This window comes from Megalops cyprinoides, chromosome 23 (genome assembly GCF_013368585.1).
Source record: "Megalops cyprinoides isolate fMegCyp1 chromosome 23, fMegCyp1.pri, whole genome shotgun sequence".
NCBI lineage: Eukaryota > Metazoa > Chordata > Actinopteri > Elopiformes > Megalopidae > Megalops > Megalops cyprinoides.
Genome location: NC_050605.1, coordinates 6,587,759 through 6,610,763, shown reverse-complemented (window position 1 = coordinate 6,610,763; position 23,005 = coordinate 6,587,759). Strand labels below are relative to the sequence as shown.

Genomic DNA, 23,005 nt, shown 5'->3' with positions numbered 1-23,005 from the left:
AAGCACTTAGACAGCACCACCCAGTGTGTTCTACCGGTGCTGAGGACATTCGGGCTGCGGCCCATGGCGTCCCCCGCTGGTGCCGTGATGTTCTCGACCCGACCCAGCCCAATCACGGAAATGAGCTGCACTCGAAATGACCAATCGCATCCCGGCTATCAACACAGTGCAGACCAATCAGAGCCTGGCTGTTGGCAGAATGGAGATGGCAGTTTGTTTTTAATCTTTTTACTGTAGCTTTGATTAAATGGAGTCAGATGCACTTTCTTTTGACAGATGTGGCTGCCTTTTTTTAGACACATTTTACATTAAAGTGTCCATCAGTCCATCAGTGTCCACTGATCAAACATCAGTTTTTATTTAAAAAGTGATAATAAATGACTGTTTTAAAATCTAACTTATCGTTTTACAGTTTTAATGCATTAGAATACTGTGTGGGGGAATTGTGCATATCTATAAATTATGTATGCGTTCGGTTTGTTTGCAATTTATTGTTATTATGAGACACAGATGGGGTTTTTTTTTTTTTTCCTCTTCATCAAGTTCTTGCTGTGTTGTTCTCCATAATGAATTTATGCACTTCTGTATGTTCCAAAGAGGGGGAAGAGGGATTTGCACAATAAAAGCAAAGTGATTCTGCTAAAAGTTCTGTGAAGTGGGTTAGTGCACTGCAGTCAGGAGCTGGTTGGTGCGCTGTGCTCAGGAGTAGGTGAGCACCCGCGTGGCGCACAGCAGCTTGTAAACGCAGTCGACGAAGAGGTGGTGCGACTCCTGCGCCCTGCTCCACCCGGCGGGGCTCATGTAGTCCTTGAGCATGTGTAGGAAGGTGGAGTGGAACTCGCTGTCCTCGGCCAGCCTGGGGGAGAAGCTTTCGCTGCGCTCCTTCATCTCCAGACACATGAACCTCTGAGCACCCAGCAGGAACAGACGCCACGCCCCCTCCGGCACAGGCCCCGCCTCCAGGTGCTGACATGCCTGTAGGGGGGTGGGGTTACACGTTGATGGAGGGAGACCATAAAGGCCATAAAGCTAACCCTCACCCAACAGTTTTGCAATAAGTCTTATATAAAAAGTTATGGTTCAAAAGTAATAGTGTAGTCAGTGTAGTTTACAATTGCATTAATGGTAATTGCATGTCAGTTATAAAAGCTATAAAAGCTAATAGCATATGATTTAATGCCATCTTGCTTGAGCACTAAGGCTCCGCTGACAATCTGAAAACAAAAGCTGGAGTACATTATGAAAGTGTAGGGATAGATTTGTTAGTGGAGCACCATTATGAGATAAGGTGGAGGGTGCTGTCAGGGTACATGCTGTGGTACAGAAGATGGCAGAAAGCAGGCCACAGGCCCTTGCAGAGTGCAGGTACCACGCCAAACAAGTCTACCCAACTTACAATACAGACCGAAAAGGCCTCCTCAGTGTGGGCCACCACTCTGTCAAACCATTTGTGAGTATGTGTATGTCTATACCTGAAGTACCAGGTGCTCCTGTCCACACTGACTGTTCCACTGGCTCCAGGAGAAGGCAAAGGTCGAGGCCACCAGGGCCATCTGTTCATACATGGCCTGCTCTGTCAGGGGGTCCTGTGGAGTGATGTGCATTGTGAGAAAAGCATAACAGTGACGACAATTGCTTGTTACAAAGACAACTTGCATGCAGATTTTTTCAGTCTGTAGCATGAAGGACATTTATAACGTTACAGCTAGAGGGTGCAAGCGCTCTGCTGGTCTACTGAGCATTAACCGATATGTTTCTCTTTTATGCCTGACATTCACCTTGGCAGTGATGCTGACATATTTGGATGAGTATTCGTTCACAAATAGATTGACCCCTGCGCTGCTCAGGGCTTTCTGAAGGGAAGAGGGGCTCATCCACTTCCTCGCCACATGGCTCAGCACACTTCCTGCATCAGAGGTCAGCATGCACTGGTTGTCCTGCCAGAGTTTGAGGGAAGCACAGCATTAGTTAATTAACTGTTACAATGCAACCCTACTGGAGGCAGAGGGAAAAGGCAGTAATGCAGTTTCATTTGGGCGGTGGTCAACTTAGGGAGTAGCTGTGGTAAGCAGAGCCCCTCTTGCCTTGATTATGATGCTGACTTCAGACACCGCTGCGGTAATGGTCAGCTGGGCAGAGTTCAGGCCCAGTGGTCGCAGTTCCCAGGACTGGAAGGGCATGTTTGCATGAGCGTCCTGCAGGAGAGCGAAGGTGTGGAACGCAGAAGTCTTGAAGGACACCGTTTTGGTGGCGGCATCATAAGTGGTGTCTGTGATACAGTCTGTCCTCCATTGGAGAACTGTGGGAGACCAGCAGCAGAGTGAGAGAGATGGGAGAACAGAAAAACCCAGTCGATAAGAACATGATGTACATCTAACTCAGATGTCTAATAGAGACAGTGAATATACACATGGTGTATGTCTAATAGAAACAGTAGACATGTGCATGTTGTATGTCTAACAGAGAGTGGAAGTGTGCTTGGTGTATATCTAAAGCCGTTTTCACATATGAACTCTGGACAATGTGCAGAGAATCAGGTCCGGACATTGTCCGGAGTTGCCCTTTCATACATGCAGCACACAACAGGAGCTTGTCCGTGTCAGACACGTTCTCACCTACTGGAAATGCTCCGTTTGGTTTAGGCGAGGGGTGGCGCCTGGGTAGAGCATGCAGGAGGCAGGACATGACGCAAAAAGTACGCTGCAGAAATTGCAGTGGCTGTATTCGAAACCGCCTACTGCATACTGTGTACTGCGTATAACACAGGTATATACTGTATACTGCATGCTATTTTTCAGTGTAGTACCCAGTATGCGACCATTAATGATTACATTTGTACTATGTTACATTGTCGCGTGAAATCTTTGCGAGTTTAGAAACGTCTAGATTTCCTCGTGGTATTTTCGAGTTAGACGCCACTTGCATTCTCACGAGTGAAAAATATTGACGAGTTCACAAAAAGTATTCGCGAGTTGAAGTATTTTCAGGTTTTTTCTTTTCAATGTCTTACCTTTCAGTGGTACGGGCACATAATGTGGCACGGAGGAGGAGAAGGCGAACATAGCTATTGTATTTTTGGATAGCCTATAAAAAAATTTCACACATAGCCATCCAAATGGTGCTACCGGTACACATAATTTATTATTAATTATACATTTATTAACAGGAAGGTAAGTTTTGGTTGTTCGCTATGTAATGTCAGGTCACCAGTTCACCTATCTCACTATACCTATCACTATTACTTGGCTACAACATAGCTAGCTTCTAACCAGATAATAAACTACTAACCAACGTTATTAATCATCGTAAGAGACAAGTTTTGGCAGTACAGCTATAGCTAACTATCTCTTTAACGATCATTGGACTCAAAATAACATTATTTGGAGGTATCTGCAATATCAACGAAAGAGTGGAAAGCAATATACAAGTGAGCAGAAAAGAGTAAGAAGCAGATGTTTGTATTCTTCCAGTTTCGCACCAGTCACATGATAGAAACGTTATCAACATGCCCACTTGCTCGCTATGAATTCTACGGACAATGACCTGCTCTTTTCACGAATGGACTCAATCGGACATTACACAGACTTTGTACTAGGGAGCTGGCAGGGTAAAGTCTGTTTCATTTCCAGTCCAACTGATTCAGACATTTGCGTTCTCACATACAGCTCTTCGGGGTAATGTCTAGATAAGTTCAGGGTTGCAGTGCATGTCTGAAAGGGGCTTTAGATTGTAAATGCATACTGTTCTAGAGGTGTTTTCTTGATTCTGGTACAAATCTTTACAGTGTGTTCAGCCTACATCATTATACCTGTATATTGATTTACATCCCTTGATAGCCTGTCATAGTTCTACCTGTAGGATCCCATCGTGCCACCAGGGGGTCCTCCAGGAACACAACTGAGTCAGGCACTTTTATGGAGACCCCTATTGGTGCGGAGGTGTCCTCTTTCCCAGAAGTGGTGTTTTGGGTCTGGGGCTGAGCGGGATAGGGGAAGGGCTGGAGTCCTGAGCCTTTTAGCTGAAAAGAGAGGCACAGGACCAGGTGCTCAACATGGGACATTCATTTTCACATTGATGCTTCACCCCTCTCATTATGCCCCATGTACTGATTCAGAGTCAGCTAACCCAACCCTAATCCTTACTCACTTATCCTTGTGTGGGTGAAAAACTAAAGGCATAACTGATCCACGATCAGCATTTATAGATGCAGCATGTTCACCTCTCTCATTTCCCATCCGCTGACCAGCTTGGATTGGGGTGGCAGCCAGAACACGTCGAAATAAAAAACACCGCCCAGGGGCATGTACTGACGCAAGTCGACAATGTCCGCATCGAGAGTGTCGGTCACGGGCTCTGGAGCAGAGGGGACGGGGTCTGCCGCACCTGCACACAGACACATCAGTGATGCCTTTGATGCTGCAAGGCATTATGATGCTACAACCACAACAGGACCAGACCAGGCCAGACCAGGCTGATGAGAATCAATCAGGAGTCAAAAAATTTGACCAAAACTGAAACCCCAACTCCTGACTTCTGACCCCAAAGCCATCGTGAGCCCCTCCTCTCCCACCTGCTTCCTCCATCAGGTTCTCCCCGCCGTTCTCTCCCTTCTCTGCCTCTTGCAGTGGTGTGCTCTTCTTCTCCTCCTTCTCAGAGGACACACTGATAGCACTCTGTCAAACACACACAAGTTTTGGTTTGTCAAACCTAAATTCCATCATGCAGAGCTTCCACAGGAACTACTGCATGAAGAGTGGGATTTTCGTCAGTAAGCAGCACTGTAAATTGCCGTGGAAGTTCAGGTTAACGACTGTTCACAGGAATTTGTAGGCAGCACATAAAACTGCCGGAAACTGCCAGGAATTGACGTGGGATTTGAATTTCTGGCAGTTTTACAAGCCTGAGAAGCTTGGCAGTTGACCCCCATCCCCTAGGTCTAGGGGAGGCTTTCACATGAAAATGAAAATTCTGTGAGCTATACAAATGCAAGTCAGGGTAGTCGGGGGATTTTTACTCACCACTGGTCCAGAGGTGACACCTTTTCCTAAAAGGAAAAGGTGTCACCTCTGCCACCATTTTAAGAAACCCTCTGGTATAAAAAAAATCAGGCTTAGTATAATGATAGACTCTTAAATTGTAGCTTTAATAGATGAATAGTCTTATGTAAGTAAGTATGCTATGATGAATTACCTTGTATACCACTAGCAATGGTCATTGTCATAAAAAAGATACACAAAACAAGTACAATTTAATTCAACAATTTATTTTGAAGCCTTTATCATCACATCTAAATTGATCATGATTACTTAATGCTTGCTAATTTCCACAGTAAGGGATCAACAGAGGACTTGTCTAGCTATGAATCACGGGTGAACACAAGAAAGGAACTTTTGAATATATTTTGAATCTCTTCTTGCTGCAATATGCAGGGCTAAACTGGTAGAAGGTACTTCCCCTCAGAATGAGGCAATCCCAACACCACCTTTGGAACTGTACTTCACTGGTTTGATCCACAGATCAGACCATGTTTAAGAACAGACAATTTAGGGAAACAACAAGTTGTACCAGTCTCTGGACAGCTCTACGGAATGGTGCAATGCTTACCGTGGCATGGAAAAAGAAAATAATAATAACATTGGTGGATACTGTGTTATATTTAAGATATTTGATTTTACAATTTTTTGTATGATCATATCGTATTTGAATTTCCTGAATATTCTACTTATTGATGCAATATTAGCATGCGGGGTCATTCATCTCACTTTCAGACTTACAAGTGGTAATGAGAACGAACAATGAATTGCCACTCACACGTCAGCGCAGGAACGTTTTGCTAGATGGTCTTTTACCACAGTGATACAATACTGCAAGCAACTGTAGCCACACGGAGGGCTCGTCCAATCACATGCGACGTCATGGTCACACGGAGGACTTCGCGAGACAAGAGCATATAAACACAAACACGTTCTCCGCTGTGCAGATGGAAGCCCCAAAACTGAAGAAGAAAAGATCTCGGCGCCTTTGTGCAGATTGTGCCAATGGATTCTCTCATACACAGTATTTTGACCATAAAAAACGCTGTTTCAGAAATGGAGTTTCGGAAAAACAATCAACAATGGCTGGACGGTGTCTCACCTTCAACACCCCAGAAACTCCTCTGCATGGACATTGTGATCGACCCCTTTCAGCCAGTCCCGCAACAGACGACAAGAAACTGTTGACTGCTATCAGTCAGCTGTCTCGCCAGCTAACTCAGTTTGCTGCCGATGTGAATGAGCAATTCACCGAAGTGAACACCAGATTGCTGTCCATAGAGGAGAGGATGGCTGCTTTGGAATCCAACTGCTGCCCAGGTGTGGAGGAGACTACGAGGAAAAGGCGGGCGCACAATCCCAAAATCGCGGTAAGAATATATTCGGTGACTGTTAAAATAGAAGTAACAAGCAGATCTGAGTAGCATGTAAACAACTGGGCGAGAAAGTCGCTAAACTATGAGTGCTTGAGCAGAACCAGTGTAAGTTTGTTCACAAAAGTGACTTGTATTTTATAGGAAGCGGTGCGTCGTCTTCACAACTCGGTAGCAAATTGCAGGCGCTACGAACCGGAGCAAGGGTAAGATTTAAAAAATAGGCTGCATGCATTCTGCTGTATGAACACAAATAAAGACGTTCTCTGATGCATTTACATTTTGTTTTCGCAGACTGAGCTCCCCTCACAACGAGGCTGTCACGTCTTATTTGGTCGAAGCTCTAGCTGCAAGTCCGGATTTGCGCAGTGTGGATAATGACGCCATTCTATGTAAGTAACTTTTACAGTGTTTTTTCTTTTTTACTTTCACTGTGACTGTTTCCGTTTTTTTTATTGATAACATACTCATTTAATTGTTTTCCAGCTGCCTGCAAGACCTACTATGAGACAGTACGCAGGAACTTCCGGTACAGGCAACCAGACCTTGCGGCTCAGGCAGAAGCTATGAAGAGTTCAGCCCGGAATCGACAGAGAAGGAAGAGGGTAAGATTGATTAGATTAGATTCATTGTTGCATTAGTAGATGTATCAACACGCAGTGCATTGTGCAGTACTGATTGTCTGTACTGCTTGTGTTTACAGCTGCTGGAAGCGAGGCAGGGTGTACTAGCTGCAGATGAAATCGACTTTTGGAAGGGCATCACGATTGATATGATGTCCGATGAAGAGGACGGCACCTTTGAGGGGGTGTCTGGGTGGATTGTGCGACCTCCATCCTTTCGCAGCCAGGAGCTCACCAACCTGTGTGCCACACTGCAGGCAAGGCTAGAAGCTAATCGGAAGTACACAGCTACACATCACAGACGTCTGCACACTGGACCACATTCGGACAGAATGCCACCAAATACATATGACTCTGAGGCGGCAAAAAGACATTTCAAGGCGCATCTGATTCCCCAGGTCCAGCTATAGGCTAACTTTTGTTCTAGTGGCTAGGCCAGTAGTTGTCTTCACACAGTTGTTTGTGCATTTGATATTTTTCCTATGTATTGATAAAGCTCTTACTTTTATTCAAGCGTGTTCCTCGTAAATGTTTTTTCTTTCCCTAATAAATTCATTCATGTCCTTGATTATAGTGTAGCCCATAAGATAACAATAACATTAATCTATACAACATATAGCATACATCACATGAATATAGTCTTCAATAACAGCACTAGCAGTATTTTTATATAGGCTTATTAATTATACACATAACTTAAAATGAAATTATTACTATAATTAGTTTTGTAAGGGAGGGGTTTGCCCAAGACTATTATGCCCAAGACTATTATAATGGCCCAGGGTGACCAATAGCGACAGATCTACCAACCAATCACAAGTGATTTTTCTTTTTCAAAAATGGTGGTTTCATCCAAGGCTGGAGCGAGGCAAGTTCACTCACCGCTATTCAGATGCTAATTAGAGCCATTCACATCTCTGCCCCCCTGCTGCCAGTGATTCGTTATCGACGAATTCGACGATTTGTTATTCGTTATCGGCTCCCTCATTGCCTCAGCCAGAGGCTTACCCCCTAACCCCTGCTGGCCCTTCCTCACCTTACTGCCAGCTGATTTGACCGGCCTTACATCCTCCTCTCCACGCTGCCCGTCCTCCTTGCTTTCTTCGTCTCCCTGCTCCTCCTGCTCCTTTTCGGCCACCAGGGGTGCCTCCTCCGCCTTGGCAGCTGACTCCCGCCTGCGGGACTGCACCTCCCAGCTCAGGCTGGACAGGTGGTCATAGTGCGTGTGCAGGATCCGCACGGCGACGTCGCTCACGGCCAGCTGCTTCGGCACCTCGAATGCCAGGCCCACCTCCTCGAAGCAGAACTCCTTCAACCTTAACACCAGGGAGGGGAGGGGGCTTTAAACTGGGGCACCTCAGTCTCTCTGTCCTTTGGTCACAAATCACACACTAGCATTCTACTGACTACGCTTAGCAAGTACATGTGTGTTAACATATCAATAATACATAGGGGGTAATGTGTTTCAAAGTACACAATTGTAACACTACAATCACAATAAAAATGCATAGGCTGCACACTATCTAGAATGTTTCGCATCCCAGAATTCATTGCCAAATGAATGGGTGGAGTTTTTTGGTGAAGTTCTTGATGTATAAAAATAAAAAATTTGAGAGGTATCTGTATACATATACAGTATAATTAGCTTGGAAGCTAATAACCCATAGTATTTGATTTCAAGGTATTCATCTGTTTTTGCTAGTAAGCCAATATGAATCGTTTTTGCAGTTGTAATACTACAAAAAATTCCAATATACGTAGCTAACTATCTGAGATAGCTAAGGGTCAAAGTTTGTGGCTTAAATTATGTCTCAGAAGTATATTCACAACTAATGCAGGTGATCTGAGTGACACAGAGTCCATGGTGTAGAAGAGGCGCCTGCCTGGAGTTTTTGCTGAGGTTGGCCCAGAGACACAGAGTGACGTTCTTGTCCTGGATCACTTTGTGCATGTTCCCGGTCTCCGCATCAGCATGAGCGTTTGACCACTGGATGAACAGAAAGCAGAAATTCAACACCATGAAAACATGGCTCTGATTGAACAGCAAACAAAATGCCAGAAAAAAAAACATGTGACTACATATACTACAGTATCATGTTTCCTTAGGAGATGCTCTTATGCAGAGCAACTTGCATAGCTTTCAAATTTTAAATGTTACCCGTTAATAATGATGGATGCTTATTGGGGAAGTCTGGGTTAAGTACCTTGCCCAAGGGTACAACAGCAGTGGCACACATCAGAATGGACCTCGCAACCTTTGGGTTATCAGTCCTGTTCCTTACTAATACATGCCATTGTTCCCTATATTATACTAACCATATAATATTTTTAAATTAAGGCTACACTAAACTTTATTTTTCTTTCATAGATGATTCCTCACCCAAGTGCCTCAGTGCCTCCTCAGTGAAGTGAGTGACTCTTACCTTCAGCATCTCCTCCGAGGCAAGGTGGAGTTTGCAATGAATGAGATTCTGTAGAGACCGAAGGGTCTCTTTGTCCTGCTCTGTCTCTCTCCTGTTCTGCTCAGAGTCACCTCTGTTATTAATTATGGACTCCAGCTCCTCTATGAGCTGCAGGAAAAAAACAGAGTATCTCCATCAAACTTGAACTTACTGTAGATTCTCACAAAAATACCACAATATCTACATCAAACATGAACTTACTGTTTAGTTTCTCAAAAAATACCGCAATATCTACATCAAACACGAACTTATTGTATAATTTCTCAAAAAATACCGCAATATCTACATCAAACACGAACTTATTTTATAGTTTCTCAAAAAATACCAAAATGTCTACATCAAACATGAACTCTACAGTTTAACTCAAAAGTGAAAGGAGTGGTGTAATGGTTGACTGCAGGGCCGTTGGAAAAAAGAGGCTGGAGCAGCGGTAAACCTCAGGGAGAGGGTGGCGTAGCAGGGCCTGAGGCCTGTCCCCCATTCAGCGCTAACCTGCAGGGCCAGGGCGTTGTCCTCCAGAACTGGACCAATCTGGACCTCAGTATCCTCCCTCCACAGATTGATGAAGGTGTTGATCTCCTGTGCTATCGATGGGTTCGGAGTCCCATCACAACGCATGTAGCGCGCCCACTGAACAAAACCAGAACAGAATCGCACACATTTGCCTGGACACAGTTTTCAGCAGCGCATGGCATTCTCTTTGTACACCTACGCCGGTATATTTGGCTTACCTTCGCCCTCTCCCTGACCTCCGCTTCCCATTTATTCACAGCAGTCAGGTTATCCTCCAGCATGCGCCTCACTTCCTCCAGCTCGTCAGATCTGCGGCCCCTGTCCTGTTTGTTAATGGACACGCTATTGCGTATTCTTTTCCTTATTGGCTACTTGTGGTCACAGCACTCATGAAACATCCTGCACGTATCTGGGGCCTGACCTTCTCCTCGAGCATCTGCTGCTTCTCCCGCTCCAGCCGCTCCCTCTCCAGCCTCTCCCGCTCCTCCTGCTCCTTGCGGAGTCGCTCCTCCTCTGTGACAGCAGACAAAGCAGGGCGTCACGCCTCCCCAGCACAAGCAGCCAACAGCAACCCGAACTGAAAGGAGTAAAGCGGGCGACTGTTCGCAGCGGCGGTACCCTCTTCCTTCTGCCTCCTCTTCTGCTCCTCCTTCTGGGCCTTCTCCCTGTCGGCCTTGCTAGCCTTGCCCTTCTTCTTCGCCGACTTGAGCCAAATCAAAAGATTCCATAAGTGGCATGAAACAATCACAAACGGCTTGAAACTCAAGGATGCTACACAGAAGGCAGTCGTATTTATCTAGCCCTTTAGTAAGATTCTTTTCTCCTTTCTACAGCAGACAATGTACTCTGAAATGCTATACATTCTGCCTGCTTCTTTTCTTTTTGTCTACATTGTCTAAAGTTTTAGTTCCCTGTGCAACTGTTGTTATGATTATCTACTTAACAAATTAAATGTTCAATAAACACAGTACACTACAAAACGAGGGAAGCAATAAAATGCCATAGCGAAACTCTGCAGCAGTTGATAGCTCATGGAAAGATTGAAACTAAATGCAGCTAGGAAATAAGAGAATAAGAATTAGAAAATCTGCTGGATGTCAAATGTAAATGTAACATTAATGTGCTCACATCTTGTACTTTGCTCTGGATAAGAGCGTCTGCTAAGTGACAAAATGTAGCTAAAGGAACACGAGAGGTGGGTTTGTATTTCTAATATTAACCTCTCTTGCACTGCGTCTTTGTTATAGTAGCCTAGGTTATATTAGCCTAGTTTATTATGATGTTTTAGAGTTCCCTCTGTCTCAAATCATAAATGACATCATGTGGCTACCTCATCCTCCTCATACCTTAGCTTTCTTGGGTGGCTAACACAGGAGTAACAGACAAACAGAGAGAAAAGAAAGTTAAGAAGGACAGTAACAGTAAGCTGAGCAGTCTGTGGGAAAATGAAAATCCGGAAATTAACATAGCAGGTGAGAAAATATATAGCTGGCTATATTTTTTATCTACAGCAATTACAGCAGTTAGCTATTGTTGACAAGGCAGATAAGTAACTACCTTGTTGCTACCTAACATTAGCTAAAAATAACGTCAGACTAGACTACTTAGTTAATGATTAAGTTAAGCAAGATAGCTACATATTATAAACTATAGCAAAATAAGCATGCAGTTTTTCATGGACTTGCACATAATAATCGTGATTTAACGAAAGATGCAAAACATATTGAAAGACAGCAAAACAACATTTTAAGGTAGAGGAAAAACTTCACCATGTTGCTGTTGTCGCCCGGTCACTGTTTTGGCGTCCTAACTGCTATGGTAACGCTGACACATGCGCACTACCGACTTGTGTTGGAACGCTTTACGGCAGGTCTGTCCGCTCTGCGACATTGTTGTCAACTGATGTTGTCACGTACGCCTTTGTTTATGCACCCAGTAGTGAACTAATGTTTGAAGGACAAGGTTGTTACAAAGGTAGCCATCGGCTTCGCTATCGCGTTTGCGATTGATTCCATGAGCATATAACTATATTGCCGAACTTGAATAATGCTTTATGATATTGTACTGTGTCAGAAACACTACAGGTATCCGTTTTTCCACATTCGTTTAAAGTGAATGTTAGATCGCCAGCCAACTAGCATGTACGCTAAGCCTAAACAAGAAAGCTAGAGAACCAACACTAAAACTAACTACAACTGGTTAAATTGTCAATTCAAGCTTTAGATTAGTTGAGTGCATATCAGGCAGCTTGCTGTCATTTCATTAAAATTGTTTGCCAACTAACCAGCTTTGTATGAGAGATATGTGTAATTTAGATAATGTTTACTTTGCTCGCAAGCTTGACGTAAATTCATGGGTTTTGCCAACTAATTTCACCTGGCTGGCAAGATATACTGTATGTACAGTAGCGTTCCAAGATGAGATTGTCAAAACAGGTTGCAACTTTTAAAGATAGCTAGCTAACTAGATTGCCAGCGAGTGTTAAGGTTATACATCTGAGACAGGGTAAGACAGCTAGGCTAAAGCTACGTTTGGTAGACCTAGCAAGCTACAAAACGCAACCTCTGGGTACAATCACTCCTTCTCAGTGTCGAATGTTTTGTAAACTGGCGAGACGCTTTTCAGACGTTAAAGGCTGGCAGGTAGCTAGCTAACTGTTGTCCGGCTTTTGTCCTTTTATTCCAGAAGCGCAGGCCTGGTTCACGTCTAGAAGGTGATAATGGCCAATCCGCTGAGAGGTGAAGTAGTCAGATTGTACAAGAATGTAAGTGCACAAGTCTTTTTCTCAAAAAATGCGAAGCTGGATCATACTCTCAGCCTTGTTGTTGAGTTTACACAAGTTTTCCACCAGATGGCGTGCTTCGACAATGATGCACACGAACTGAAAACCCTGCCCTAGATGTCTTGAGTTTGCGTATTGACAACCATGTGTGATCATGTTCGTTAAGAGTTCATCCGCGTGTGTTCCGACACGCAGTTAGTGAACACATCATGCTCAAATCAATACGTCATGCGACAGTAGTTTGCTTGAGGAAGGTCAGGCTACCAGATTCATCAGGGTGCTTTGGAAGATTGCAGTTGGTGTTATTCCATGGCGAAGGGGGAAGCTAATGGGCTTTCCCTATCTCATTCCATTAAAAGCTGCTGTTTCTCGGACGGGAGTATCCCAAAGGTGCCAACTACTTCAGAGAGCGTCTGAAGACTGCGTTCATGAAGAACAAGGATGAGACGGACCCTGAAAAGATCAAAAAGCTGATTGCCCGTGGGGAGTTTGTAATAAAGGAGCTAGAGGCCCTGTATTACCTGAGGAAATACAGGGCTCTGAAGAAGCGATACTATGAGGACTAACGAATCATGATGCACTGTGTCTACACTGTGTCCATGGCCTCTCCTCCACAATTTGGGTGCTACTAGTGTGGAGACATGCCATGAGCGACTGTCCTTATCGATACAACACTGTTTCTGCATGTTCAATGGTCATTATTAAAAGCAGAGGCTGGATCGTGGCTTGCCCTCTCTGTGATTTTCAGGAAAAGAAATTGTTAGAAAGTGATGGAATGTTTTGGCTGCAAAACAGGAGAAATCTGTTTTGAAGTGTAAAAATGTTATCTGCTTTGCACAAAGGGACATGTTCCTTTCTGTTGTGATTTTTTTTTTTTTTACATACAATTGTGTTACAAGCTTTTGTCACTTTCTTACTGAATTATGCTTCCCACATGCAGGTGAAAGTTTTCATTTGATGCAAACGTTGTTTCTGTGCTTAGATTTGTAAATAAGTGTACATGTATTTTCCCATTTTAAAAGACAATTCCACTCTTAAAGTTAGTTGCATCTCAAGAGAAATCTACAAATCAGCTCTTAGTCTGTAGACAAAAGACAGCAACAAAGGATAATACTTTTTTATTCATTTTATTAATTACAAAAGTATTCAGATCCCAGTCTTTTTTAAAATTAAAGTATAAAACTACAGCAAATACGGAGCAGTTTCTGTCAGAATGGAGCCATCATTTCATGTAATCTATGAGATTGCAGCCAGTTTCTTATCAAGGTGAAATGGTCCTGTGTTGAACATCCTGCATCATTGTTCATAAATAAAATGTGCCATTGCCATCCTTCCATTTCTTTGTTCTAATGTGGAAATTGGCTCTCTCTCTCTCTCTCACACACACACACACACACCCCTGCACAAATACTTAGCAAAGTCATGTCTAACCTACACACACACACCTGTGCACTTCACAAATACCTGAACACCATTTGAGCTACAATATGACTAAAATATACACAACACATTATACACTACAATGATCTGGACAATCACATTCAAGCTCTATGTTTGAGTAGAGCAAGTTTAAATGTACCGCTAAACAGAGGTAGAGTCAGTGAGTATGCATATGTTGAAGTTTACCTAAAGTACATGAAACATTGTATTACTTAACCATCTACAGCAGTGTTTCTCAAACCTCTCCTGGAGTACCACTTGTCCTGCATGTTTTAGATCTCTCCTTGCTCCAACACAGCTGATTCAAATGATTAACTCTTTATGAACTCCTGAAGCTGCTTAATAACAAATCGATCATTTAAATCAGCCATGTTGGAGCAGAGAGAGATCTAAAACATGCAGGACAAGTGGTACTCCAGGAGAGGTTTGAGAAACGCTGATCTACAGGAATTACACACAATTGTAAAGTATTAAAACAATTCTTAAAACCATGAAAGGGAGATAAACAGTACAGTAAGAAAATCACTGGACAGTTCTGTTCTGAAGTGAGAGGGACTGGGCCCAGTTTTAGGGTAGAAGTTGAATATTGCTGTTAGGGTGTTTTCAGGGGCGAGAGATGTTGGAACGGGGCTCAGAGAGATCCAGCTCCATGTCACAAAACGCAGCATTGTTTGTTCCAAGGTCCCTCTTGCCATTTGCCACCGGGTTCTGTCTTCTTGCACGTGTCATTGCCTAGGGCCAAAAACGCAGTGTGTACAGTGTTAGAGGAGCTGATCATTATTGGGGACATAATAACATAACATAACATCACATAACATAATTAAACACTACTGCTTTCTTCTTATATGTAATACACTAATAGGGGCTTTTAGTACAGCTTGCTCATTCTCTCACAACACCTTTTATTTTGTTTATTTAACCTTAATTTTACCATCTTAGTCTTATTAAGATTAAAATAGCCAAAAATAGCACATGAAATTTTGGGCAGTGACAAATTTACAACATAAAACACAAGACATTACAGTTTAAAAGAAAACATCAGTTTACACACTGAGCACAGTCACGATGCTCAGTAGAGGTGTGGTGACACTAAGTGTCAAAACATGTACAGACTTCAATGTCATTTTCTGCCATGCTTTTAACCCTAACTTTAAAGTCCTTCAGAGAGACAAGCATGTGTAATTTCATACCTGTCTGCAGCTCATTCCAAGTGCAACGGACAGAAGTGGGACACTTTTTTTGCCCAGCTCTCTACAGGTTTTGGGCACAGTCACAAATATATAGCTTCTGCTACGCTGGTACGGTCTGTATGTTCTGTCCCCATCTTTTCCTGCACTGAAACAACCTGTACATTAACCCCCAGACAGATCATTGTGTTACACGCCACTGGTGGTTCTTTTACCTTCTTTTTAAAGAAGTTGTAAATGAGATAACAGGTTAGGTCTTCCTTCCTCAATGTCAGTCCTGGTTCCAACTTCAGCTTTTTACCACCTGATGAAAAATATAAAGAAGGAACAAAATAAGCAATATATTAAACAAATGGGAAAAAAATCAGTAATGGTTTCCATCGGCTGTTTTTTCCCTCTCAGGCAGTTTAGATGAAGGGAAGCTGATAATGCTATTTGAATCGTTAGAATTGATTCTAGGGAATAGGGAAGGTTAGAATTGTCTACGTATGCTGTCTGAGAGAGAGGAAGCGCAGTGCATTTACATAAAGAACAGGGAGGAGGATGACTACCTGTGAGCAGACTAACCGACAGCCCCACTGTAATTGCAGTCAAGGTCCCAATAGGGCTGAAGTACAGGTAGGACACAGAGTACCAGTAGTCAGCCAGGAAGGATCTGCCAAAAAAACAAACCACAAATGGACAATGTCAACAGCCAGGATTGTACAGGAAGGGTATGTCAAAGAACTGCAACCCCAGATGGTCAGTACAAGTGTTCATTCAGCCAGGGTCTTTCAAAGATCCACAACCTCACATGGGCAGTACCAGTTATCATACTGGCAGGATCTGTCACAGAGACAGTGGCATTGAAGGGCCAGCTTGGTTTTGGCAGCCATGACAATTAGTGTGACACAATGATACACGTGAGAAACAGCGTGTGGCTCTGATCAAGGGTTTCAAACATAATGAGTAACGTATAATAATACAACTTAACTGCATTTATGGGATGAGGAGGGCAGATTCATGGTGATCTACCCATGTACACCTGTACCCCTGTGTTGTTGATAAAGGATATCTATGCTGGGTGTTTCTCCCTTACTCTATACAGTGCATTGCAAAGTATAGAGTAGTAATTTATTGTTATTATTATTGTACCTGTGGAAGCTCACCTGTATGATGTGGCTTCTTGTAAGACTGTGGTGAGGAGGGGCACTTCTGTTGGGCCCACAGTCATGTTAAGCACTGTTTCAGTAAGTGTGAAGTTACAGCCCGCTGTGGTTAGGGCCAGGGGCCGGCTTTTCTGTGGCAGAGGCGGGTACACCTGTGCCCCGATCCCTACCCACAGGGACAGGGCAAACCCAGTCAGCAGACCTGCCAAACCACCCTGCAACACAGAGACACGCAGTTAGTCTGCAATGAAAAGTCAAGAAGACATTCAGCCTCCCAGGTGTACAGCAAGAAAATGGAGCAGGGTTGCCAACCCTCGCAAATTCACCAGTACCCTCACGCCTTGAGATCATGACAAAGGAGTCTCAGCAGAGTGTGATGGTGAAAGTGTGAGAGCTGGCAACCCTGCAGGAGCTGTTGTACTCACTGTAGCGTTGGCAAAAGGGCAGAGTATGCCTAAAGCGAAGAGGCCCAAAAGTGGCCCGCCAATAACACCAAAGATACTGACAACAGCCTGCAGGGGGAGACAGAAACACATCACTGTTTTACAACAGCATGTGGGAAATCAGTTTTATCCTGACAAACAGCTTTACAATTGAATCTTCCTTTACAACTGTTCCTTGTGTGTCATAGGAAACAGGAAACAAGATAAGGGTTCCTAATGTATCTTTCCCCACCTGTATTAGCCCACCCATCATAGATGCCAGGCCAGCCATTCCAATGCACACTGCCCCATAAAGCAGGCCTAAAACAGAGCAGAGAGCACATTTACTGAAACAGCCTGAAACAGAGCAGAGAGGACAGTTACTGAAACAACCTGAAACAGAGCAGAGAGGATAGTTACTGAAACAGGCTGAAACAGAGCAGAGAGGACAGTTACTGAAACAACCTGAAACAGAGCAGAGAGGATAGTTACTGAAACAGGCTGAAACAGAGCAGAGAGGACAGTTACTGAAACATACTGGAAACACAGTAAAAAGGACAGTTACTGAAACAACCTGCAAATAGAGCAGAGAGGATAGTTACTGAAACAGCCTGCAAATAGAGCAGAGAGGAGATTTACTGAAACAGGCTGGAAACACAGTAAAAAGGACAGTTACTGAAACAGGCTGGAAACTGAGCAGTTACCACCCAGTTCAGCAGGCCTGAACCCGAGAAGTTACAGGTCACAGCTGCGATGATAGCACTGAGAGCTGTGACGGACACTGTCCCTTACTCAGACCCTTGGAGGTCCAGGACAGCTTCTTCTCAGACATGCTGAAGTATGGTTTGATCAGGTCCTCAACGGTAACTGCAGCCAGAGCATTTATACTGGAGGACACTGTGCTGTGGAGAGGAGAGCAGACTAATACTCATTTACGCAAACACACACACACACTTATTCACAAATACACACTTATACAAACACATATACACTCATGCAAACACACACAAACTTATACACCAAACATATTCACAATACACACACTGGGCCAAGCCTCAGGTTTGCACCAGAAGGGCGATTCACTCTATCAGAACCGGAACTGGTGTCTTAATAAATAAGATTAGGAAAAACCACCATTTTACAACCATATACACAGCACTCACCAAAGTCAAACTCACATAATTACACACACGTATCTAAAGACAAAAACACACTGACATAGACCACCTCTGTAGAGTACGCAGCAGCTGATGGTTGACTACTCTGTGTGCTGGGTCTAGGAATGACAGGGGAGAGCTCTTACCTCAGAGTGCCACTGTATGCCGCTGCCACAAACAGCCCAGGTAGTCCTGGGAAGTCTCTCAGGATATCCAGGACCAGGTAGGGCATTAACTGGGGAGGGGGAAGACCAGCACGATCGCAGTGGGTTTTACTGGTAATCTGAGACTGTTAGTGTTGCTCACTCTCTCCCTCTGTCTCTGGAGTCATATCACACAGAGACAAAAGGCTGATCTGTGTTTGACCTTAGTGAGAGTCTATGAATGTATGAGGTCATGCCCTGTGTGAGTCCAGCAGGCAAAAACCTGGAACCCGACTCTGGTGACAGCGCCAGAAAGTGAGTAAAGACTGTGGCCACAGATATTACCCATGTTGTCATATTCACAAGGAAGTTGCCTGAAAGCTGCCAAGGAAGTTTATCTGTGTTGTTGATACAGCTGGTGCACATTATCTCCTGCTTGATTTTAAGCAAACACCTGTTTTCCTGGGTGAGGGGTGTGGTCTCCTACCTGGTCTGGAGCAGACACCATGCCTGCTGTCCAGGGGTCACAGTGCTTGTAGATGGAGTACAGGCACAACCCGCAGAACACCGAGCAGAAAAGGATGGCCCACAGTCCCACCAGGTTCACCAGGAGAGACCTGCTGAGCACCGATGTGGTGCGGTGGTAAGGAGAAGCTGGGGCTTGTAACCCATACTCAACCCAAATATTGTCAGTTTATTTCCCAATGGGGCACTGCTATTGTAACTTCTGTAAGACATTTAATTTCTTCATTAAAAGTCCAGCTGTATAACTGTGTACCAGTAATCCTCCAGGGCCATGAAGGCCTGGAGCCATCCTCGGGTCAACATGATGTAATTCTCGAGTAAACATAAGGATGGGGGGAATCTCAGGGAATTAAGGGGCTCTACAGAAGTCAGCGAGGTAGACTTGTGGTCCACACCTCTGTACTTGAGAGTGCTGTTTCTACTTGTCTCCATATGCATATGCTCTGATAAACCTTGGTTGCTGATTGAGGTTCTGTCTCTGGCTGGTTCCTGACTTTTCACATTCACTGAAGTTCCTGAGGTGAAGTTCCACCCTATCAGTATGTACCAGCCACCAAAAGCCTACTTCACCAACAATCCTTTGCTTGTCAAACACCTCAGAGCCACTATTGTCCCCCCCCCACACACACCCTTATGGTGATAACTCACATTTTGGCATGGCTCAGGGACTTGCATGATATGTATCTCTGAACCTGGGCTTGGTTGACTCCATAGAGCCCGATCCAGACGAACGCTCCTCCAAATGTAATGGTCCAGAAGGTGTGTCGCCTCAGAGGGCTCGGATCGAAGCTGAACCCAAGAGAGAGGGAGAGAGGGGCTGTGAGGAGGACAGGCAGGAGGGGAGGGACATACACACTGTACAGACAGTCAGAGAGGGAGCACGTGCCTGAGGAAAAACTCCAGAGACACCTGTGGTGGGAGTGTACTCACTCCCAGAAGTTTAGCCTCCCTCCATGGGCGGAGTCATTGATGATGGTGGAGAAGCCGCCCTGCAGAACCGAGGATCGGATTATGACTGAGAGGAACCCCGCCACCATGATGCCCACCTGGAACACGTCCGTCCAGACCACAGCCTTCAGGCCTCCCTGGGACAGCACACCGAAAGCTGTGTCAGTGACTCAAGTTGTTGTCATTACCAATGCGAAGGTGAGTCAGCAGGCCTGTCATTACCAGTGCAGATCTGCGTCAGCGAGCATACCAAGGTGCAATAGAAGGTGCAGACTACTCCCGTCGATATCACAGCCCCCCACAGGTGGAAGCCAGTAACTGGAGAGGAGAGACGAGAGGTCACAGGTCCAGTTTTTGAATCCCGGCAACAGCGCATTCCTGACCTTCAAGTGCACTCCAAAGTGAATAACTGTGACATTGCCCAACCAGACCCATCCCATGATCCTCTCTACTCTACCCTGGTGACTGGAAGTCACAGGGAAATGTTGCGGTTTAGGTGAGCAAAGAAGCAGACAGTCCTCCACACTTTTGGCTGGCATCCAACAGGCTCACCTCAGTGAACCGTCTAATGCAATGTAGGAATTAGCATGAGTTACACACAGAGATTAAACACAAAAAGGTGATTGTCCCCATCGGATACTGCCACATTCTTGCATGACGGCTGAGAGCGCTGTACCTTGGTTCAATGCCAGAGCAGGGGCATAGATGACTGCACCAGTATAGAGGACCTGTTGTGACAGTGGAGAAAGTGGACATGAAGGACATCTTTCTCAGATCTGACTACCAGAGTTAATGCTGAGCAGGGGTCTGAAATTAATGTTTTTAGTCTGAACATCAGTGGAGACTAACTGACAGTGGTTTTCCTCTCCAAATAGCAATGTGGAAACAGTGTTTTTATGCTCTGCACAGCAGCGTAGAGACTAACATTGTGTTCACTTTGAACATAGGTGGAGGGAGAACTGAATGTACTCACTGTCTGTATAATGAACAGTACAGTCCCACAAAGCCGAGTCACCCTGTTAAATCTCAGCTCCAGATACTGCAGGGGACATAAAGGTTACAGTACAGTTTCAAAGAGGGGACAATAACAAAACAGCACCTCATTACATCAGTCGCCTTTACATCAGTTTGACTTTCAACAAAGAATGGTCAGAACCTGTTATGGCTGAGCAGATGTACCTGTGTACAGGGCTGTAAAAATCTTTGCATTTTGTTGTTAGATCCTACTGTCTCTAATGAGATCCTTTCCTCTGTTTTCATTATTATTATCATTACATGATTCTATCATAGCCTGATAACCAGTAAACAAAAAAGACATAATCAAACCTCTGTACAGTGAAAATATTGCTGACGGATAAGAGGATTCTGGGAAGTCAATGTGAAAATACAGTTTTCTCTCAACATGGCTTCTACTAATAATTTTCAGTACATATCTGGTGTTCTTTATTTACCTAATATGGTTTTGAGTACTGCTGTGGTCACATCTCATATCACCGAGAATGAATGAACAAAAATTGTGAAACACAGCTGAGATTTTTGTCAGACATTGATTGACCGCTCACTGTATCAGTGGAAATGTGTCTCTGAGATGTTGCAGCCATGTTGATTGGATGTTGCTAAGACGCCTCTCACCTCATAGGTGCTGGTGATGCCCAGCCTGTAGAAGACCGGGAGGAAGACCTCGGAGCAGACGGCCACCACCAGGGCATAGGAGACGGCGTAGACACCGAAGATGGCCCCGTACCTGTACACCTCGGAGGGCGTGGCCAGGACAGTGATGGCCGACATGAAGCTGGCGGACAGCGAGAGGGCGACCGGCACGGCGGTCATCCCGCGGCCGCCCGTGAGGAAGTCCCTGGAGCTGCGCTGGCCCGTGCCTGTCAGCGCATAGTAGATCCCGATGGCAGCTGAGACCAGGAGCATTAGTGCGAACACCATGTAGTCCCACACTGAGAAGAAGGCCACCGCTGGGGCCGCAGCCATGACCGCTGTGTGTCCGTCTTCTGCCTCACTGCTGCTCCCAAGGATCTGGGTTTGGGGTTTGACTACCCAGAGAGGGCTGTGCACAGCACTGGAACCGGAGCCAGTGAGTTACAGAGGCTTTCTTCTGTTCTCCCGGGGGACAGAGGCACTCCTGGCCTGCAGCACACCTCTCCAGACACTGAAGGGCAGGGATTGTTCTCCTTGCTGGTTGATAAGTACCCTGTCATCGCCCAAACCACCTCCCCACCCCCCCACATCCTCCTCCTCCTGTTCCGTCCCCACCCCTCACTATCACTGACCCATCCCCGCCCCAGTGAGGCATGTAGACCTGAGGGTGGACAGGAACTACAGTGGCCTTTTTCATAGTTCAGTCAGTTCGGTCACCATGTGTTTGCAGACTTTAATGTGCAGCTCCAGACAGATACATGGGAAAAAACACACACAAACCTGGTTTCAAAGTGCAGTTGCCAACTCTAATAACAAAGAGTGGTGAACTGTATCAGTAGCCCACTGGATGGACATTATATGCTGTGTCCATCCCAACACATGATACTCAGCTGTGCACACAAACTGATACCTTGTGATTGAAGATGGGAAATGAATAACAAGATGTCTAAAAGATGATTAACAAAAGAGCTAAAACTCAGTATTTCTTACACTCATGTGTTAAAATGTTTGTAATTATATGATTTGGAAAAAATGATGGCCATAAAAGCTAGAAAACAAGCAAAAAAGAACTGACTTCTTATAACTTTCATTGTGCTGTAGTCATCTGATCAAAGGGAATTGGTCCTTGTTAAGTTCTTTTTTATATTTCCATATTGAATTCCAAACTATAGCGTCACATTTTTGAGCTTCCAGATCTATTTTATCATTTATAATGAAGTGTAAACCTCTTAATGTGGTTTTGTCCATCTCTTGGAATCTGTCACTGTATTGTACACAAAGGAATCTGCAGTTGCATGGAGGGTCAGCATAAATTTCATGAAGTTAATCACTGTCAGTAAAAACCACTGCAGTGGAAACCCACAGGTCACTCTGCTCCGACATCATTCTGCTCTGACATCATTGTGGTCTATGAACCGGGCAGTTTTTTTTTTAGGGCTGGCTATCCTAAACAGGATGTTATGTGAGCTTTACCAGAATATAAAACATCTGATATAAAATATGACTATTCTAGTTTAAGCATAAACTTGTCATGCCATTACCTCTATTCATGCACCACTTATTTCTTATTTCAAAATCAAATGTAATTGTTTCCTTTGA

At 44.5% G+C, this 23,005-nt stretch overlaps 3 protein-coding genes across 4 annotated transcripts; 1 reads left to right on the top strand and 2 right to left on the bottom strand.

The window, feature by feature from the left end:
- Positions 1-682: 682 nt before the first annotated feature.
- Positions 683-11,894, bottom strand: cfap94 (cilia and flagella associated protein 94). The gene is made up of 15 exons (XM_036518416.1): positions 11,847-11,894; positions 10,623-10,707; positions 10,426-10,517; positions 10,223-10,327; positions 9,984-10,121; positions 9,453-9,599; positions 8,913-9,016; positions 8,066-8,345; positions 4,571-4,673; positions 4,220-4,383; positions 3,853-4,018; positions 2,085-2,299; positions 1,779-1,937; positions 1,473-1,586; positions 683-975 (listed from the first exon to the last, which is right to left on the bottom strand). The coding sequence occupies exons 1-15, from the start codon at positions 11,892-11,894 to the stop codon at positions 700-702; spliced, it is 2,196 nt and encodes a 731-aa protein (XP_036374309.1). The 3' UTR covers positions 683-699.
- Positions 11,895-11,898: 4 nt separating this feature from the next.
- Positions 11,899-13,549, top strand: lyrm5a (LYR motif containing 5a). 2 transcript variants are annotated; one of them, XM_036518142.1, is made up of 3 exons: positions 11,899-11,978; positions 12,693-12,768; positions 13,146-13,549. In XM_036518142.1, exons 2-3 carry the CDS (start codon positions 12,724-12,726, stop codon positions 13,350-13,352), a joined length of 252 nt encoding a protein of 83 aa, XP_036374035.1. In that variant the 5' UTR covers positions 11,899-11,978; positions 12,693-12,723; the 3' UTR covers positions 13,353-13,549. The 2 variants fall into 2 exon arrangements, with proteins under 2 accessions (XP_036374035.1, XP_036374034.1); XM_036518141.1 differs by having other exon boundaries at positions 12,690-12,768.
- A 1,280-nt stretch (positions 13,550-14,829) lies between these two features.
- On the bottom strand, positions 14,830-21,739 carry slc5a8 (solute carrier family 5 member 8). The gene is made up of 15 exons (XM_036518415.1): positions 21,389-21,739; positions 20,730-20,795; positions 20,433-20,484; positions 20,007-20,074; positions 19,739-19,893; positions 19,457-19,597; positions 18,771-18,900; positions 18,287-18,375; positions 17,776-17,885; positions 17,237-17,304; positions 16,987-17,073; positions 16,562-16,776; positions 15,965-16,068; positions 15,629-15,717; positions 14,830-14,958 (listed from the first exon to the last, which is right to left on the bottom strand). Exons 1-15 carry the CDS (start codon positions 21,737-21,739, stop codon positions 14,830-14,832), a joined length of 1,854 nt encoding a protein of 617 aa, XP_036374308.1.
- Positions 21,740-23,005: the final 1,266 nt, after the last annotated feature.

Excerpts from the sequence above, each read along its gene's own strand:
- cfap94 (XM_036518416.1), bottom strand. The coding sequence starts at position 11,894 with ATGTCGCAGAGCGGACAGACCTGCCGTAAAGCGTTCCAACACAAGTCG. Across the intron at positions 9,600-9,983 it reads ACAACGCCCTGGCCCTGCAG|CTCATAGAGGAGCTGGAGTC; the intron begins GTTAGCGCTGAA and ends TTTTTCCTGCAG. Across the intron at positions 8,346-8,912 it reads AACCTCAGCAAAAACTCCAG|GTTGAAGGAGTTCTGCTTCG; the intron begins GCAGGCGCCTCT and ends CCTGGTGTTAAG.
- lyrm5a (XM_036518142.1), top strand. The coding sequence starts at position 12,724 with ATGGCCAATCCGCTGAGAGGTGAAGTAGTCAGATTGTACAAGAAT. Across the intron at positions 12,769-13,145 it reads TAGTCAGATTGTACAAGAAT|CTGCTGTTTCTCGGACGGGA; the intron begins GTAAGTGCACAA and ends TTCCATTAAAAG.
- slc5a8 (XM_036518415.1), bottom strand. The coding sequence starts at position 21,739 with ATGGCTGCGGCCCCAGCGGTGGCCTTCTTCTCAGTGTGGGACTACATG. Across the intron at positions 20,075-20,432 it reads TGCTCTGGCATTGAACCAAG|TTACTGGCTTCCACCTGTGG; the intron begins GTACAGCGCTCT and ends TCTCCTCTCCAG. Across the intron at positions 19,894-20,006 it reads GCACCTTCTATTGCACCTTG|GGAGGCCTGAAGGCTGTGGT; the intron begins GTATGCTCGCTG and ends GTGCTGTCCCAG.